The sequence below is a fragment of the Arvicola amphibius genome, chromosome 2, assembly GCF_903992535.2.
Source record: "Arvicola amphibius chromosome 2, mArvAmp1.2, whole genome shotgun sequence".
Taxonomy (NCBI): Eukaryota; Metazoa; Chordata; class Mammalia; order Rodentia; family Cricetidae; genus Arvicola; species Arvicola amphibius.
The window spans coordinates 123,023,616-123,043,300 of NC_052048.2; the positions used below are offsets into that span (position 1 = coordinate 123,023,616).

At 39.9% G+C, this 19,685-nt stretch overlaps 1 protein-coding gene across 4 annotated transcripts in view; it reads left to right on the plus strand.

Annotated features, from left to right (window-relative positions):
- Positions 1 to 18,941, plus strand: part of Prkd3 (protein kinase D3) — a 67,528-nt gene extending 48,587 nt beyond the window's left edge. For all 4 annotated transcript variants that reach the window (XM_038318972.1, XM_038318973.1, XM_038318974.1 and 1 more), the window contains 9 exons: positions 153 to 429; positions 3,464 to 3,516; positions 5,366 to 5,438; positions 7,415 to 7,521; positions 10,289 to 10,450; positions 11,043 to 11,141; positions 12,942 to 13,209; positions 15,531 to 15,616; positions 16,383 to 18,941. In XM_038318972.1, the coding sequence (XP_038174900.1) occupies positions 153 to 429; positions 3,464 to 3,516; positions 5,366 to 5,438; positions 7,415 to 7,521; positions 10,289 to 10,450; positions 11,043 to 11,141; positions 12,942 to 13,209; positions 15,531 to 15,616; positions 16,383 to 16,556 (1,299 nt within the window). In that variant the 3' untranslated portion in view covers positions 16,557 to 18,941. The remainder of the gene's footprint in view (positions 1 to 152; positions 430 to 3,463; positions 3,517 to 5,365; positions 5,439 to 7,414; positions 7,522 to 10,288; positions 10,451 to 11,042; positions 11,142 to 12,941; positions 13,210 to 15,530; positions 15,617 to 16,382) is intronic.
- Positions 18,942 to 19,685: the final 744 nt, after the last annotated feature.

Consider the following 19,685-nt stretch of genomic DNA (forward strand, 5'->3'; position numbering starts at 1 on the left):
AGGACAGACATACCATAATGTAATTCATATACCGTATACTGTGTTGGTCTTAGTGGCATTCATGAGCATGCTTATTTTTGATTCTTTAGTGTATTTAAAGAATAAAAACAAATATGTATTCATAGTTTTTCAATGACTAACTTTTATTTCAGGAAATTCCACTTTCAGAAATTCTCCGCATATCTTCTCCACAAGATTTCAGCAGCATTTCACAAGGCAGTAACCCACACTGTTTTGAAATCATCACTGATACTGTGGTGTACTTTGTTGGGGAGAACAATGGGAGCAGCTCTCACAACCCTGTTCTCGCTGCCACTGGAGTGGGACTCGATGTAGCACAAAGCTGGGAAAAAGCAATTCGCCAGGCCCTCATGCCTGTAACTCCTCAGGCGAGTGTTTGCACTTCTCCAGGTCAAGGAAAAGACCACAGTAAGTGGAAATATCTTGGTGGCTTCTCCTTGTCTTGAGCATTTGTAGATATACTTGAGTGACTGTGCTCTTTTTTTTTTTGTTTTCTGTTTTGCATTTTTAATGTTTAAGTTTTGTCTTTAATAGGAAATACCGTCTTAGATAATAATTTCATAGTTACCCTGGATGTCATTCATATGCACATATGCATGAGTACATATGTGAGTGATGACCCCAGTGTCTAGCCACAACCACCTACAGAATTACTCTCCTTACATTTAAACTCTGCATCTACCAGCCTGCTCTCTGTCCGATCTGAGACAGGTTTTTTGGTTTTTTTTTTTTTTTTGCCTCTAGTAGCCACTTTGTAGAATTGTTAATGTTAAGTGGAACCAGATAAAGAACAGTGCTACAGTACTTCGCATCCATGAAGTCTCTTGAGATTAAGTATTGGTACTTTATTTCCTGCTAGCATATAAATCTCTAATAAAGTACTCTGTTTACATTATACACATAAAACCTGTTAAGTCACAATGATGTTACTTTTAAGTTAATAAGGACAGAAATTAAAATGGTATTGAGGTGGCCATGGTGGTACTGACTTTAATTCCAGCACTGGACAGGCAGAGACATGTGGATCTATGAGTTAGAGGCCAGCCTGGGCCATAGTGAGATTCTGTCTCAGAGAGAGTGAGAGAGGGTATTACACCAACACAAGTTATAAAATTAAACCCAAGTTAAATAAAGGTTGAATGAATATTTAATAGTAAATAAATTATATAGTCTCACTTTTACCTTATTGTAATAATGTTTATAGAGAACTATAGAGAAACATAACTCATTCATTATATTGAAATAAGTATCGACTACTTTCCAAATAAACTGTATCCCAGTTTACCTATATTATTTTATGCAACTGCTTTGTGCATTATGTTAGGCCTTGAACTAAAATCCAGAAGAGAAATAATAAAAGCTATTTAAGGGAATATGATATATATGGGTGTTAGGAAGTAGCAAAATACAGTACAGGAACCAAGTAAGGAATGCTTCACTGTGGAAACTGAGATCTGGATAGGATAAGTAGAGATTTCATAATAGAAATTATGTTTGGAATTTGGGCTGCAGTCAAGACAGAGGTAAAGGTAAAGAAGAGGGAGAGGGGGTAGTCTTGCCTACAGTCAAGACAGAGGCAGAGGTAAAGAAGAGGGAGAGGGGGTAGTCTTGCCTTCACTTGGGAGACAGGGTAATCAAAAGGATGAAGGTTGTAGTCGTGTGCATCTTTGCTGTTCAGTGTGACCTGAGAAAGGATAGGGAAATGGATGGTAAATACTTAACAGTATTTAAGTTCTGGGAAGATTTAGACAAAACTAAGAACCCTCCCCCTAGAAATGATAGAGACATATATACACACACATTTTATTTTTAATATCCAAAATCTCTAAAGTAGAGTCATAGGAGAATGTAGACTCATTGCTGTTGCTTGCTTTGCTGTGTGATCTTGGACTCTGTCATCTAAAGTGGGAAGAAAAATAGATGTACACAGTGTACTTGGCGTAGTGCCTGACTTAACTTAGTATTGCTCCTGCTTTGTTGCTCTGGCTATCTATACGATAGCCAGTCTGGAACCTATAGAAATTAAAACTGGATGAATCCAGATAGAGGAGACCATGGAGGAAAAAATGAAACTAGCCACTGAAAGGCAGTGGCAGGCACGTTAATTCTGTTCATGCCTTTTCTTGATTGTTGTTTAAAGATCTGAATTACTTTCAGGGTGTGGTGATATGCTCCTTTAATTCCAGAACTCCGGAAGGTAGAGGCAGGTGTATGTCTTTGAGTACGAGGCCAACAAGGTCTTTGTAGAGAGTTTCAGGCCAGTCTGGATTACATAATGGTATACTTCAGTACCACTGTATAAATGTATCTAATTTAAGCTTTTTAGTGAAAATTAAGAGAGCTTTTAAAAAAATGTGCACAACTGTTTTACCTTTATGTATGTCTATGAACTACATATGTAAATGATTGCCCTCAGAAACCAGAAGAGGGTATCAGATCTGCTAAGACTGGAGCTACAGATTGTTGTGAGCCACCCTGTGGGTGCTGGGACTCAAACCCAGGTCCTCTTTAAGAACAGACAGTGTTCTTAATCACTAAACCATCTCCAGATGCATGCCTTTTTATATTTTATGAAGCACGATTAATAAAAGCCCAGGGTCAGAAATTGGGATTCAACCTAAAGATCCAAAAAGCAAAACAGCCAGCCACTCTCTTGACCTCAGTCTGAAATGGCGATCCTACTTCCTGGAATCTCAGAAGGAGACTGTGTGACTGAGAGCTGTTTCCTCCCATTTTATAATCCTCTCTAGGGCTGGGATTAAAGGTGTGCACCACTATCATTAAAGGCATGCACCGCCCAGTTTCTATGGCAACTAGTGTGGCTACTGGGATTAAAGGTGTATGTCATTGTGGCTACTGAGATTAAAGGTGCGTATTACCATAATCTGGTCTGTAAGGGTACCCAGTGGGACTGTTTTACTCTCAGATCTTCAGGCAGTCTTTATTTATTAAAATCTACTACAGTTTTAAAGCAGTATAAGCAGAATAGAGATATAAGTATTGCAGTCCTCACTCCCCAGAAGTAGCATTTTTATTTCTAATTCAGACCCTGCTGCCCTACAGCTTGTTTTCTCTTCATTTGGTTCTGACAGTGCTGATAACTAAATCCAGGGCCTTACACTTCTCACAAAATAGACAAATGCTCTAGCACTGATCCATGCCAGTGCTGCCCATAATAGGACATCATGGCTAGTTTTCTGGCTCCGTAGTTATGGTTCTATGTTGTTTACTAAATATTTAGAGTATTATTTTATATAGATGTGTCATTTTATTTACTCAGTTCTTGTTGGTGGATTAGTATTGATATAACATTTTATTGAATATATTATCTGTATTGATGTATTTTTAAGTTTAATACGCTATTGATTTTCATGCTAGTAAATTATATTAAGTCACATACTAATTTTTGTGCTTTTTCTCATTTCATTCTTATATTTTACAGAAGATCTGGCCACCAGTATCTCCGTATCTAACTCCCAGGTTCAGGAGAATGTGGTAAGCAATAATTAGATCCAATATGTGCAGGCCAGATATTTAAAATAAAGAAATTAATGTGAAAGTCTTACCAGGAGTAAGTCTATGTCCCCAAGTACTGAGCAGTTGCTAAGATACAAAGCTAAACTTCGTAGTCATGCTGTCCTGAGCTAGCAATTCTGCTTTAGGTTAGAAATTAAGGTAGATTCTTTTTAATCATGAAAATAAGAATTTCTTCACTTAGAAGGTAGCATGAGAACTACATAGTGATACGCTTTGTCATTAGGTGGAGTTCCTTTATCCTGATCCACAGAGGCTTCCTAAGGAGAAGTGCAGCCTGAGCTCTGCTCAGAGGATGGACTGGGGTTTGCCCAGTCTTGAGGGAGTGAGCTGGGAGACATTCATGCATGCATAGAAACAGGATGAGCAAATGGAGGACCCTCAGTGAGGAGATTAAGTTTGCTGTGTGTAAGCACACTAACTTTTGTAGTAGTATGACAGCCTCTTTCTATAAAGGATCAGATATTAAACAATTACATGGTAGAGTCTACCCAACTTTGGCCACTTTAGCAAATACCTACACAGGAATGAGTGTGACTATTTTAATAAATGTGTGGCACTGAAATATGAATCCCATGTACTATTCACATATCACAAATTATTACTTTGATTTGTCCAGTTATTTTAAAAACTTAACCATGGATTAAGCCACAGGGGGGGGAGCCAGGAGCCATACTTTTCTGCCTCTTGGAAGAGATTGAAAGAAACAAACAGAAATACTATAAAGTCGTTTTGTGTTGTTCTCGCATAAGAACCTCTCTCACCTGGAGTTTCAAGCTATTATAGTTTTCTAACAGAAGTATGGGGCTTTCTGAGATGGAGTCGGGAATGAATTTCTAGTCAGGAAGAGATAATAAGCATCAGGAGATATAACCCCTGTGTCGCCCTGGTAATGTCTAAAATAAATTCCACATTGAGCAGAGAAAGGGGAACCCTAAGAACATGAGTGGACACGTCTGGATGACCCTTCGGGAGCCTAGAGAGATGTGCATCCATGGCTAAGGAGAAAAGATTCAGCTTTGACCTCATTTGCTTTGAATGCCCCTTTTCTCATTGGTTTAGAACCAAAATTTCATCACTTAAATTAAAAATTGAATTGAGGTTGATAAGCTTATACAAATGATTCTTACAACCTTTAAAGTCTTCATTACAACTTAGCATATATGCATATACACATTTACTGGTGTTTGCTTCAAGGCTGAAGCTTTAAATATGTTAAATGGGCTTGTATTCATCTTTTACCAGTCATGCCCATAATGCAGTTCTGGTACTACACACTCCAAGTTAGTATTCGAATGTTCTGAGAGCAGCAAACAGTAACAAAAAAAAAAAAAAAAAAAGGAGGGAGGAACATTGAGTGAGTGGATTTGTGTTAGAATTTCACACACATCTCAATTCCAGTGTAAATTGAGGTGTTGATTTTGGATATGGGTCTAGGTGCACTTGTATATGTAGAGGCCAAGGCAAACTCAGGCATCATTCCTCCCGTCGAACAGCTTTCACCGTGTGTGTGTGTGTGTGTGTGTGTGTGTGTGTGTGTGTGTGTGTGTGTGTGTGTGTTCTCACACTAGCTTGAGGCTCACTGATTAGGCAAACTGGCTCCAGGGCAAACTTAGTCATCATTCCTGTCGAGTGTGTGTGTGCGTATGTTCACTCACTAGCTTGGGGCTCACTGATTAGTTAGGCAAACTGGGTGACCAGCAACCTCCAGGGATCAGCATAGAAAACTTTTTTCTCTAACATAAAAATTAAAATGTGTTTAACTATATGATTCAGAGACATGTATGGTATTTGCTTACTTCCTTGATAGGACATCAGCAGTGTTTACCAGATCTTTGCAGATGAGGTACTTGGTTCTGGCCAGTTTGGCATTGTTTATGGAGGTAAGCAATTACAGCCTTTTATATGTGTAGTTTCTAAATTGTAAATATTAAGTTGGCTGTTAGTCTTGTAGCTCACAGTTCTGTTCAGTTCCCTTTTCCTCAAAGGTTGGTCTGCATCCTCTCAACTAAGTCCTTTCTGGTAAAACAGTATCACTTCATTTCAGTTGGAAAATTCTAAAAGTAACAGAATCAGGAAATTATTTTTGTAGTAAGTCTCCCTCTTCTTAAGGATCACATATAAAGATGTGTTGGTGTTGGGTTGTGTGGACTGTTCGCTGAAGTATGCTCCCCACTAGTTTCTAGTGCGAAGGCAGTGTTCATTTTCTGTCGACATGAATATTCTATCAGGTCTGACTATCTGAACTCTTTTTTTTTTTTTTTTTAATGTGTAGCCCAGGCTGGCCTCAAACTCGTGATACTCCTGTCTCTGCCTCTTTCAGCAAATCCTACTGGCATGCGCCACCACAACTGGTGAATATCAACTCTTATTATGCTCTGTGGTAAAGGATGCTGATGAAACTTTTAGCCTCCGTGTGTCTCAGTATCTCATCATCTGCTTGATGAAACTAGTAAACTGAATTGCTCTGCTCATAGACTTACTGGAATTAATTAAAACTAATGTGTACATGAAAGTTACTCCATAAGCAATAATCAAAGATAGAATGTCCAATCTTTGCCATCCCTTGCTTCCTTCTTCGGTTGGACCCTTCTTTCACACTCTGGGAGTGAACCTTTCAGAAAATCAACATCTGCTATTAGCATTAGTACATCCCAAAGCCCACTCTCTCTGCGGTCACATTCTCTTCTTGCTTGCGTAGCCTCCACTCTAACCGCAGTTCCTTTTTACTTCTTCCAGTCACACTTGCCACACCTCTGTACCGCCCCTCTGCCCTTCTTCCTGTGCTCCTCTGGTGGACATTACACTTGCACACCTCTCTACCACCCCTCTGCCCTTCTCCTTCCTGTGCTCCTCTGGTGGACATTCTTTTGTTTTCAGGCTCACTGAGGGGCTTCCTCTCATGTCCTTTCTCCCCATCCCACCTTCATGGAATAAGTGCACTGTGCTTCCGTGGTGCTCCTGCCACATCCTTATGCTGTAGTGCATGTAACTCTTTGGGTTTCTCTCATCTTCCTACTGAACTTTGAGGGTAGCCTTAGAGATTCTGGGCTTTCCTTGTATTCCCAGTATCTGCCAGTATGTTTCACACAGAAAACGTGTGGGTTTTACACATAGACACAACACTGGTTTGTAACTTCAGATTTGTCCCTTTTAGACTAGTGATGTCTTTGTAAGACCTCACTGAGGGAGGAGAAAATGGTCTGAAGTACTGCTGGCATCTTTCCAAACATGCCCTCTTAAATCAGTCACATTTGGGGCCTGTGTCCTTGAAACAGTTGTAATTTTCAAGTTAATAGATTAGTAGAAAATCAATCACTTGTGTGTTAACTGGAGCTAATAAATATACCTGCTGTTTTTCACCTCTTAAACTGTAGCATTTAAATAGTGACCTCACTTAATAAATACAAGGCAACTAATTGATTTTAATGAATGAATGAGATACTGTCGCATACTTAGTCTATGTCTAGACTACAAAGATCTGGAGTTTGAGGGTGTAATGTAATCCCTCTGCTGAACCTGACCAAAAATAAAGGTAAATAAAGCCAGTGAACCTAAATAAAATACATTAGTTCCATCTTGACAGTCTCTGAAGACTTAGGGCATTTAAAAACTCATTTATTTAACATAGTTTGTTACTTCTTAGCAAGAAAGTTCACGAAGATGTTGGGCATGAAATTGCCTTTATTACAGGGCAGTACCATAGAGGAAAGCATCTCATTTCTTAAAACTATGGGAACAACAGAAAATGCAAGAGTAAATACATTAAATTTCAGTCTGAACAACTTCCCAGTAAAGCTTTCCTGTTCTGATATAGCTTCCATAGCTGCCCGTTTGATTCTTTTCTGTTCTTGAACAGGAAAACACAGGAAGACTGGAAGGGATGTGGCTATTAAAGTAATTGATAAGATGAGATTCCCCACAAAGCAAGAAAGTCAACTCCGGAATGAAGTCGCTATTTTACAGGTAAAAACAAAACACAAAAAATTAAAATGGCTTACATAGACTTGAGTTTTGATTTCTGAGTGAATATTTTTGATGGTGCTGTTAAGGATAGGTTTGGGGGCTGGTTTTGATGTTTTGAATACTGAACAGTGCAGGTCCTTTTTTTAAAAGATTGCAATAATGTTTAAAAGTTTAAAGGAGGCTGTTATTATTTTATTCTGTAATACTAGTATGATTACATTTTTTTCCTGAGTGAAATCGCTAAAGATAGGAAGTATCCAGTCTTAATTCATTCAGGGATACAATACAAATACTTCTGCCGTATTTTTATGTCATTATTTTATTTATTAGATTCTCAGAAATAATGTGAATATACTAATTACTATAAAAATAAACACTGGTTTTAAAAGTGTGCCTTTTAACAATAATATGTTATTCTATTAATTCAAAGTTATTTGCATTATATTATTTCATTAAAAGTTGTGGTGTTTATTTTGGTTTATTTGGGATTTTTGTTTTCTTGGTTTTTTGACACCAAGGCTTGCTGTGTAGCCCAAGATAGTCTCACACTCATGGTGACCCTCCAGCTTTAAGTCTCATGAGTGCTAGAATACAGATGTGCACCAACATACTCAACTTGTTAAAATATATTTTGAAATTTTGTTAGCAAGAATGTAAATCACATAAAATAAAGTACTTGTATTTTTCTTTTGACCTATTATCTTTATCTCCTTTGGGAGTTATGTGGCTTGATGGTTTATCTTCTGAATGTTATGAATAATAATCATACTCAAATGCCCATTAGCTCTCCATTGCATGGCTCTCCATGTTGTTGAAGAAATACCCCTGAGGTAGTTCATGCTCTCTACCCTCCGTCTGCTTGTGTGTGGAATTAAGATAGTCTGCTGCACTTAGGCTCCTTTGAAGGAGAGAAGTGTTTAAGCAAATGATTAATGATTCATTTCTGGCATTATCATCACTGATAAAGAACAGTGGGATGATAATCAGTTTCTGGTCAGTAGGTACCTAAGCTCGTCTCAAGCCATGCTTCCAACAAGCTAACCAGGTAGATTAGTAGCATTTACATAGGCTCTGTGTGAGTATGTTGTTGATAATCTTTTTATATTTAATTTTGAAATGTTGCTGTCCAAATAATATGTAGAACAATAAAAATGAAGGTCTATAGCTAAGGATTTATTTCTCTTTGACTTTGATCACAGAGCCTCCGACTGAGTATTGAATTTAGGGATTTTCAGTTATTGTACACAGTGAATTCTGGTTGTTTATATCAATGGTGTTTGGTGACTTTAGGGTGTCTCCAGATACACTCCGTTCTCATAAACTTATTTATTTGGGAGAGGGTGTGTGTGTGTGTGTGTGTGTGTGTGTGTGTGTTCAAAATTGTGACTTTAGGTCTCCTGGCAGTGTGTAAACAAATAACAAAATTTATATGTATATATAGTTTAAAGATGAAGTTTAATACTCTTTTTTTTTTTTTTTTTGGTTTTTCGAGACAGGGTTTCCCTGTAGTTTCTAGAGCCTGTCCTGGAACTAGCTCTTGTAGACCAGGCTGGCCTCGAACTCAGAGATCCGCCTGCCTCTGCCTCCCGAGTGCTGGGATTAAAGGCGTGCGCCACCACCACCCGGCCTTAATACTCTTTAAATGTGAGAAAAAGAATAATGTGAACTTATACCACAAATTCTTTGTAAAACAAAATTTTCAAATCACATTTTATTTACTTAAGTTGTTCCTATAAGATTTAGTCAGTGAGCATTCCACATAAACTTGCCCATGGATTGAATGAAACCGTGTTATAATTTATACTCTAGCCACCTTTCATATATGTGACACAGATACACACACACACACTAAAATAAATATTTATGAAAAGGATGACTATGGAAGGCAGAAGAAATTATAAAGATTAAAAATGGAATTAATAAAGGAAATAATACAGTAAATCCAGGTGTCAGTTCTGTGTCTGGGAGGTAGGAGTGCGTGTAAAGTAAAGCAGCCAGCCTCGGCTATTTCTTTAAAATACAAAGACATCTTGTTGGAGAGACATAACAGAAGACACTGCAAACAGCCCCTCCCTTCACTGAACCACTTCTCAGTACACAACTGGGAAAAATACCTATGATTCTTGTAGTTTTCATTTTATATGCTTTTAGTTTACTTTCTAAGTTTTCTATTCATTTTTATTACATATATACATGCAAATTTATAAATACAATCTGCTGGTTTGATTTGTATATGTGTATACATATGTATGTATATGTTTGTATGTTTAGGACTCACTGCTTGGGATTGGAGCTTTCAGGGATTCATCCTTGTAGCAGACTGGTTGTCCCTTTCATGGCAGTCATGATCTGACTGTAGTTCTTCATTTATGGGTAGGCCTTCTGAGGTCACTCCATCCATGTTGGCGTGTCATCTGGCAGTGTCATTTTAACAGGTCTTGTCAAGGCCACCATATCATTGAAATCACGGATGCAGCTTCCCTGTCATATATAGAAGAAACTATCTTGCATCAGGCTTCCTGGTCTTGGGTCTAGGTGTGTCATTTGGTTTGGGGTACCCCGTGGTCTCTGAATTTGGATCAACTGTGCCTTTCTGTAATGATCTCCATCTAATGCAAAAAGAAGCTTCTTTGAGGAGGGGTGAGAGTAAACTGTTTCTTTCTGAGCTGTGTATTCATATAATCACCACAGTATTTCAGTTGGTTTCATGGTAAGATTAATTCTTTACTAAAAATGGTCATTCAAACACCGTGCCCCTTTTCTTCAGAATCTACACCACCCTGGGATTGTAAATCTGGAGTGTATGTTTGAAACCCCAGAACGAGTCTTCGTAGTGATGGAAAAACTTCATGGAGATATGTTGGAAATGATTCTGTCCAGTGAAAAAAGTCGACTTCCAGAGCGAGTTACTAAATTCATGGTCACACAGGTATTTCAACTCTACCTTGAAACCAGCAAAACTAAGAATTAATGGCACCATGTTTGCCATTGAGAAATTAAGGATGAGTAGCCTTAATAAAAGTGAAACAATAATACTTTTTAACTACATCTTGATTAAGTAAGTTTGAAATTATCATACAATTCAAGAACTCAGAGTTTAGCTCATTTTCTAGGCATTAAGAGGAAGCCCTTTGCAAGGGCAGAATCACCCTTAAATTTTGTGTGTGTTTTGCCTCTGTGTGTGTGTGTGTGTGTGTGTGTGTGTGTGTGCGCGCGCGCGCGCGCACGTGTGCGTGTGTGTGTGTGTGTGTGCACCATGTATGTGTGGTGCCTAGAGGTCAAGAGGACATCAGATCGTATGGAGTTGGATTTACAAACAATTGTGAACTGCCATGTGGGTCCTGGGACCTGAACCTGGGTCCTTTGCAAGAACAACTTGTGCTCTTAATCTTAACATTTATGCTGTTTCTCCAGGTCTTGAGTCAGCATATAAAGTAACGGGGTTCGTTATGGCATTTTCATACCTGCTTGCCATTGCTCTCTCTCTCAGTTGCTCCTCTCAAAACCTGTTTTCCTAACAGATACTTGTTGCCTTGAGGAATCTACATTTTAAGAATATTGTGCACTGTGATTTAAAGCCTGAAAACGTGCTGCTTGCATCAGCAGAACCATTTCCTCAGGTGAGACATTCTCCAGAACCCGATTAAGAACTATTTTGAGTTAGTAACATTTACAAAGTACCCTCCTAATATACAACAGAGCACTCAGGACATGCCTTTGTCGTCTATAATGCCAGCTTGAATCAGTAGCTGAATCATTTAAATTCAGACTTTATTATTGTATTGCTGTAGTCCATTAAACATTTTTAGATATAAATAGGTCTCAAGAAATAAACTTTTAGAGGGTTCTAATTGTGTATAAATGGCTCACAACCACACATTTAAGGTCTGTGCCCTCCAAATTTCTGAGTAGAAGGGTCCCCAGGTTCAGTTATGATGTAGTTAATGTTATTCACAAGGCATGTATCATAGGGCACATACTAGAAACGTCAAGCAGCATTTGAATATGCCTCCCACTCTGCTCTCCAGTATCTGTTTGTGCTGTGGTTTTGTAGACATTGTCATCTGTAAGCCTCATTTTATTTACCTACTGATGCGTAGCTTCCTAGGCAACAGATATTCTCAGATAGTGGTTCTCAACCTTCTTAATGCTGCAACCCTTTAATACAGTTCCTCATGTTGTGGGGATCCCCAATAATAAAATTATTTTTGTTGCTACTTCATAACTGATATTTTGCTACTGTTATGAATTGTAATGTAAATATCTGATACATAGATTGTAACAGGATAGAGGGCCTGCTTTTGGTCCCGGCCACCTGGCTAGCATATACCCAAAATAACCACACAGAAATTGTATTAATTAAAACACTGCCTGGCCCATTAGTTCTAGCCTCTTATTGGCTAACTCTCACATCTTGACTTAATGCATTTCTAATAATCTGTATGTCACCACGAGGTCGTGGCTTACTGGGAAAGATTCGGCATGTCTGACCTGGTATCTCCAGGTCATGGTGACTCTCTCACTCTGCTTTCTTCCTCCCAGAATTCAGTTCTGTCTTCTCCGCCCACCTAAGTTCTGCCCTATCAGGCCAAGCAGTTTCTTTATTGATTAACCAATGAAAGCAACACACAAACAGAAGGACCTGCTACACCATAGTTGGTCTTAGGCAACCCTTGTGAAGTGGTTGCTTGACTCTTCCCAAGGTGTCTCAACCCACAGGTTAAGAACTGCTGTTCTAAGAGTCAGTAAATAAAGGATGCTTCAAAATACTTATTTTGTACCTTATTTTTCATGCAGCCAAACATTTATTGAGTACTTTTTTATTTATTTATTTATTATGTATACAATATTCTGTCTGTGTGTATGCCTACAGGCCAGAAGAGGGCACCAGACCTCATTACAGATGGTTGTGAGCCACCATGTGGTTGCTGGGAATTGAACTCAGGACATTTGGAAGAGCAGGCAATGTTCTTAACCTCTGAGCCATCTCTCCAGCCCTTTATTGAGTACTTTTATATGTATGCCAAGACACTGAGAGATCATTGAAGATTCTAAACTGAGACACAATTCCTATTACAGAGATAGAAAAGGGACTCCCTTAAAAGTGAAGGAAGATCAGCACCCTCCACCCATCTCATCAAAAAAAAAAAAAAAAAAAAAAAAAACAGAACTGAACCCTTGCTCCCTGAATCTGGAAAATGGAATACAAATTGTTTTTAAATTAAGGAGTTGGCTAGCCCTTCATTCTGCTGTAATATCAAGAGCTGTGGATGTATCTGTCTGCCTCTGTGGAAATAGTTCAGTTTCCCTGTCTAGAACTGTTTTGTGTATAATTAGTACCTTTCGTTAAGTGCGTTGGACATATCTAGGAACAGGTATTGATATGCATATTGATAAGCTTTTACACATTGAATTTCCAGGTGAAGTTGTGTGACTTTGGTTTTGCACGCATCATTGGTGAGAAGTCATTTCGGCGGTCAGTGGTGGGAACTCCAGCCTACCTAGCCCCTGAGGTTCTCAGAAGCAAAGGCTACAACCGTTCCCTAGACATGTGGTCAGTGGGAGTCATCATCTACGTGAGCCTCAGCGGCACATTTCCATTCAATGAAGATGAAGATATAAATGACCAAATCCAAAATGCTGCATTTATGTACCCACCAAATCCATGGCGAGAGATCTCCAGTGAAGGTAAAAAAGAAACAAGTTCCAGGTCTGCACCATCAGCCCTCATTTCATTTCCCTAATCCATTACCAGTCTTTGACCACTCTACTTGTGTTTATTATTTTAATTATCGGTACTTTTTTTGTGTTTTTTGTTTTTTGTTTTTTTGAGACAGGGTTTCTCTGTAGCTTTGGAGCGCATCCTAGAACTAGCTTGTAGACCAGGTTGTCCTTGAACTCAGAGATCCACCTGCTTTTGCCTTCCAAGGGATTAAAGGCGTGCACCACCACCATTTAGTTTATAATTTACTTTTTTTTTTTGAGATAGTGTTTTACTTTGTAGCTCTGGCTGGCCTAGAACTTCCTATGTGGACCAGGATGGCCTTGAACTCAGAGATCTGTGCACCACTGTGCAAAGCCAAACTCTCTACTCTTAAACTTTGTTTGTCTCAGTTTTCTCATAATTTTCAGGCACTGATAGCCTCTTCCAGAAACTGCTGAACTATCTTTACCTGTGCTGCCCACTAGCCTCTTCCCTATGTCTCAGTCACTGGGCACGCCATCTGCAGGAAGGTCATTTCATCCACTCTGACTTCCCTTTAACCACACCGCAGTTGTCAACTGGTGTGGCCCTTGCTAAGTGCCTTTTTAGCCTCACCTCGCACTTGTTCTACAAAACTATTGTATACTCTTCCCTAAACTCTTTCCTGCATCTTGCTCGGGTCTGTCCCTCCAGCAGCCCCTCCTCACTGCTGCAGCTCTTCAGACTTCCTAGCTTGGGATTGGCCTGTGAGTCCTCCTGACCTACCCTCCTCCAGCTATGTAAGATCTACTTAGGCCAACAGTTGGGCATTTTTTCTTAAGTCTATGTTTTGGTGACTAGTCATCCCAGTCTTGAGAACACAATGGTAAACTCCTCGATTAGACACTATTAGCACATGCACTGCATGCACTGTATACCTAGAATGAGCTTTTGTGTCTGCAGTTCAGTTTTCAGTCCTCTGATCTCTTATCATCAGGAAGCTGTGTTCTGTAGTTTTCATGACTAAGCGAAGGCTTTTCCATCTGTAATGCCTGCTTCTGGATGTGAAAGAATAAGCCAGGTTGTTGGTGGACAGTAATCCCAGTACTGTGGAGGTTTCAGGGCCTTATACGAGACCTTTTCTCAGGGAAGGTTCAGGGAGAAAGGCAGGAAAGGGGATAAAGTTTACTGGTGCAGTGCGCCATCCTTGGGAAACAGCTCTCTCGTAGGTAGCAGAAGTAGTGCTACGGAAAGTCCCCAGCTGGGTTTAGCCAGCCATTGAATGAGTAGGTCTTTTTTACCCTTCCAAACGTACTGGGCCAGATGACAGTTAATAAATACCCCACTAAGCTGGAAGGAGTGTCAGGAACAACAGAAAAGACAACACCCTGCACTCACTTTGTAACAGAAGGAGCTCCAAGCTGTCTCGGAGCTCCGAAGGCAGGCAGTATGGTCCACAGCCCTCTACTGTCACCACTTAGTCATTTCCTGCGTCCCAACTCAGCGGGCGGGATGCAAGAGCTCCTGAAACTGATACCGGTCCTGAGCCCAGGGGGCAGGACAGACAGGATGTGAGGAATTTAAAACATGGAAGCAGTGAAGGACTCAGGGAAAACCTTTGCCACTTGGGACTGGGCTTTCTTATCTGTATTCCAGACGTATCATTATGCGGTCTGTGATCAATGTGTAGTTTTATAGTTGCCTTGATTTTGTAGTGGTTCAGTTTCTCCAGATAATTGAGTAAAATGTGCTAAGTTTTCACCTTAAATACCAAATCACCCCTAACCTGTTTGCTAAAACCCTGCAGCGTGAGCTTATGTTGTTGCCTCTTAAGTTCTCAGTGGGTCTGTAAGAGTGACTTCTGCCACTTTGTCAGAGCATGTCAGGGAAGAGAGCATTGTGGTACCCTTGGAGAGGAAAGATCATCTGGAATCAGAATCTGTTTGTTCATCCTCAAATAATAGTGATGGACACTTAGTGTCTGTGTGCAAAACAGTCTAAGATTTGTGTTAGGCTGATTTCATCTTCTCAACAGTTCCATTGCACAGATGAGGAGATCAAGGCACACACAGCACAGTTTAGAAATGGACCATGTCACACTGGTCCACATCAGCCTACCCGTCTGGCTTTGGTGTGCTAGTGTAACCTGTACTCTATTCTGTGCCCTTACCATACGAAGTCGGCATTCATTCTCACGGGGGTAACTTCTGAGTGTTCAATTTCTTCCTGCCATGTTTACATGGATCAAACTGCCCTTCTGCAGGCAAAATCACGGGTTTGAGAACAATTCCCCTAAACTCATATCTAATTTTGCCTTTTCATTTAGCCATTGATTTGATAAACAACTTGCTTCAAGTGAAGATGAGAAAACGTTTCAGTGTTGACAAATCTCTCAGTCATCCTTGGCTACAGGTAAGGAAAAAAATCTGTCTGCTTCCTAGCCTCCTGTGAGTTTGTCTTCACTAGCGAATCCACTCAGAGAGCAACAAGTTCAGCACATTTCTCAGGATAATCTTTAGGCGTCATCTGTGTCTGGCTCAGGCCTCTGGAAGTGGTGTGGCCTATCCTTCAAGTCAGTGTCGACAGGTAGTTAAACACCCACGAACCGAAGCAGTGAGCCTTTAATAAGGACTTAGTTGTTCATACCTTCCTTTTTAAAGGTCAACATAGCATACTATTCAATATATTTTATTTTAAACATGCACTAAAAGGTTTGTGTTTGGCTTGATTCCTCCATGAGTTATTTTAGAGATTTGTCTTGACAAAAATCCACACTTGAGAGTAAGCAGAGAAGCTGCACAACTATTTTATAGGAGATAGGGAGTAGAAGTAACATTAAACAAATGCACTTCTGGGCTCATTGATTAGTAAGTCAACCTGATAATAGATTCAAACACTTGCCCCTATTTTGAGCAGTAAGATGTACGCCTCTAGCCATATAAAGCGAATGTCTTTGTGATGATTACTATTAACTAGCTCAAAAGCCTAGAAGAATTTTCCAGAAACTAGTTCCTTTCCTTTATACAGACTTTAGACTTTAAGATTTATCTTTAGCATTGCTAATGTAAAATACAGTTAGAATTTAGGGGTAGGAGTTGTCGGTGGTGTCACTGAGGCTGTAAACAAGAGTCTGCAGTATTTGTCTATTTTATGGGTCTTAATCATTTTCTTTTCCTAGGATTATCAGACATGGCTTGACCTCAGAGAATTTGAAACTCGCATTGGAGAACGTTACATTACACACGAAAGTGATGACGCTCGCTGGGAAATACACGCATACACACACAACCTCGAATACCCAAAGCATTTCATTATGGCCCCCAATCCAGATGATATGGAAGAAGATCCTTAGTTATCAGCGAGCTAACTCCAGTGAGGAAGGATTTCATTCATGAACTCTGCTACATAACTGTTGCTCTCTGCGGGCTGCCATCGCAAGGAGGCACAGCATGGGGAAGTAGAACGATTGGTGGCACCGGTCCTGTAGCTCGTAACGAGTGGGTACATGAAGGGAAACTGAGTAATAGAACCACATAATGACATCAGAATGAAACTTGTTACAAATTCTTAGAGCATAAGCAATAACTGGTTCTGTCATTTTTCTTAATCCTTCACATTAGCACAATGTGAATTAGCACTTAATTTCTCTCTCCTTTGCTGTTTTAGAAAGCCTGTGACTGTCTAGTTATTGCTTCTAAGGCTGATTACTCAGCAGGTTTGTAGTTCAGCAATGCTATGAGGCTAACGATATATGTAAGGACTTTTAGTATTTGTCTACTGTTGGAGGCATTGATTCTTCTGGGTCCCTATAAATGGAACACTGTACTGCTAACCTTTTGGGAGCTGTATCCTTAAATATGATCTGTATGGCATAAAAATGTCACCTTTTCTCTGTTGCAATAACCACTAGGATAAATGGACAATTGGTGTTACAAAATGAATAGATTCAGCCGGTCATCACTCAGCTCTGCCACTCAACACCTATGTTCTCAGTTGACACCATCGTAATGCGAGCTGTATGCCAACAGCCAGTGGGAACAGCTCTGCGATCAACTACATAATTAACCCTCACATGGGTTGAGTAGTTTATAGATAAAATTAATCCACACTAAAAGGAGAGCTAGTACAGTGTCAGAAAATGTCACTAGACAGCAAGTAGTATCTTTTCCTTCTTCCCTAGCCTTTGGGTGGGATCTGCAATATCTAGAAATTTTAAATCAGCATTTTATTTTGAGCAGTTTGGGGGAGTGGGTTGAAGTCAGACATGAAAGTTCAGTTTACCAGGGCGGGACCATATTACTAGTACGGCAGATGAAGGAAGAGTAAGAATTTCTTACACTTCAGCTCCAGCAGCCAGCTGTTTTCGTAGTAGTTATTAATATAGATTCGGTGTTTCTAATCTGAGCAGTTGAATACCAGAAGGGTTTCAGCTTTCCAGATACTGAAAGATCTGCATACTTCACTGGTTGAGCATCCCTGACTAACAAATCTGAAATCCTCCAAAATCTAGAAACTTTGGAGTTCTGAGGCACTTTCTGATTTTCACATTAGTGATGTTCCAATCTGCTTTACCCAAAGAAAAGGAAATATGGTATCTGTTTCTTCATTCCCACTGGTCACCAAGAGTAGGGCTTTTGTTGTTGTCCCTTTCTGTGCTAAGAGCAGAGATTTGGAGTCAGAGGACCTGGGTGAGTCTGAGCTCCCTATGTTTTAGATTTGTTGCGCTGGGCAGGGGACAGTTTGTCTAAGCATTTAGTTTCTCAGTCTGTAGAACAGAGAGCATAGATTGCTGCCTTTGCCATCCACGGTGTGGCCATGCAGGCGGGCATGTGTGAACATCTCTGACAGTCTGGAACAACCGTCGATGTAGTCAGCTACCACTGATCAGGTCTGAGGTAGCGAGAGAGAAACAGTCTTGTGTGTGAGCGGACCAAGACTGACGTGTCTTCACAGATGAGAAAGCAGCTGCGGGGATCTACTGAATATTAAAATCATCCTGGAGAAACAGAAACATTACAGGCTGCCTCTGTGTTAAGTTTTGATGCTTTAAAGTATCTTCACAATTGCCACGTGACTACATGCATTTAAAGAAGTTGAGGCACAAGGTTAGCTGCTAAAGGTCATAGAGTTTGAATATGAATTTGAACCCAGGCCTATGTCCCACGTCCCTCTTCCCCGGCCCAGCCACTGATGGTGTACTGTCTATGTGTGTGTCCAGGAGACCCTGCACATATCCCTGTAACTATTCTCATGCCGCAGTCGTGAAGAGTATTGTTAAGGAACGTCTGTGAATGAATTTCCCCTGTGAGAGGTGGTGACTTCCCTCCGTTTCTGCAAGGTCTGCTTGACCAGCACGTACAGGATGGAACAGTTGTGCGTCACTGCTGAGGCGAGCTCACGGGAGTGGCTGTTCTGCTGTATGCTATCGCCAGGCTTTACAAGCCGCCACGTGAATTGCACTCTGTTTTTGTTGAAGGCCTGTGTGTCTAAAGAGAAAGACTGCCAAGGCACTGTCAGGTGGTCTGGCATTGAGTAACTACTCCACTGTTTAACCTGCATAACTTTTTCTCTTTGTCTTAAAGCCAAGTTGTGTTTGCATAAAATTGTTTCTTAGAAACGTGATAATTTTCAAAGTAGTGTATAATGACACTTTCGTACATTTATATTTTTTGTTACATCCCACTTTTTGTAAATATTCTCAAAACTTGATAATAAAATGTATTTCTGTATCACCATACTTTCCTATGTGAAAACCGCAGCCAGTCTCTAGTACGAGTTTCCCAAGAGAATTTTGCTTGGTTGTAATATTCTCCCTGGGTGGAGCTGATGCTGGATGAGCACTGATTGTATTTGCCTACCTCCTCACAGAGAAAACCTGTCAAAAAGGCATTGCAATTGTATATTGCATTTGAAATAATTATCTAGAAGGTTCATTTATTGGAATTCAAATGTGAAGAAAAATGATAATTAAATTTTTTCAGTAACTACTCCAGATACTCAACTATTGCAACTACCAGAAGACTTAGAAAAATTTAATGTCTAATCAAAAAAATAAATTTCTAGAATTTTATGAGATAGAAGAAATAGAGATGAGATAGAAGGCACTACTAGACTCTTCCCTCTTAGTTATAAAAGCTAAAAACAATTATGTATTTGGAAGAAGTCAACTGTGGGTATTTCACCTTTTAAATGTTTTAGTCTAGGAATAGAATAAAATAGAATAGAGCAATTAGGAATGTAGGCCATTCCTAAAACTGTACAGCATCTAAAAACTTAGACAGCAGGCCTGGGAAGATGGCTCAGAAGGTAAAGTGTCTGCTGCACAAACAGAAGCGCCTCAGGTTGGGTCCCAGCACATGCATGAAGACAGACACCACGGCGTGCCTGCAACCCCAGGGAAGGGCAGGGACAAGTGATCTCTGGCCAGATTAAGAAGATGAGTTCAGAGCCACAGATTCTGCCTCAAATATGAAGGTGGAGA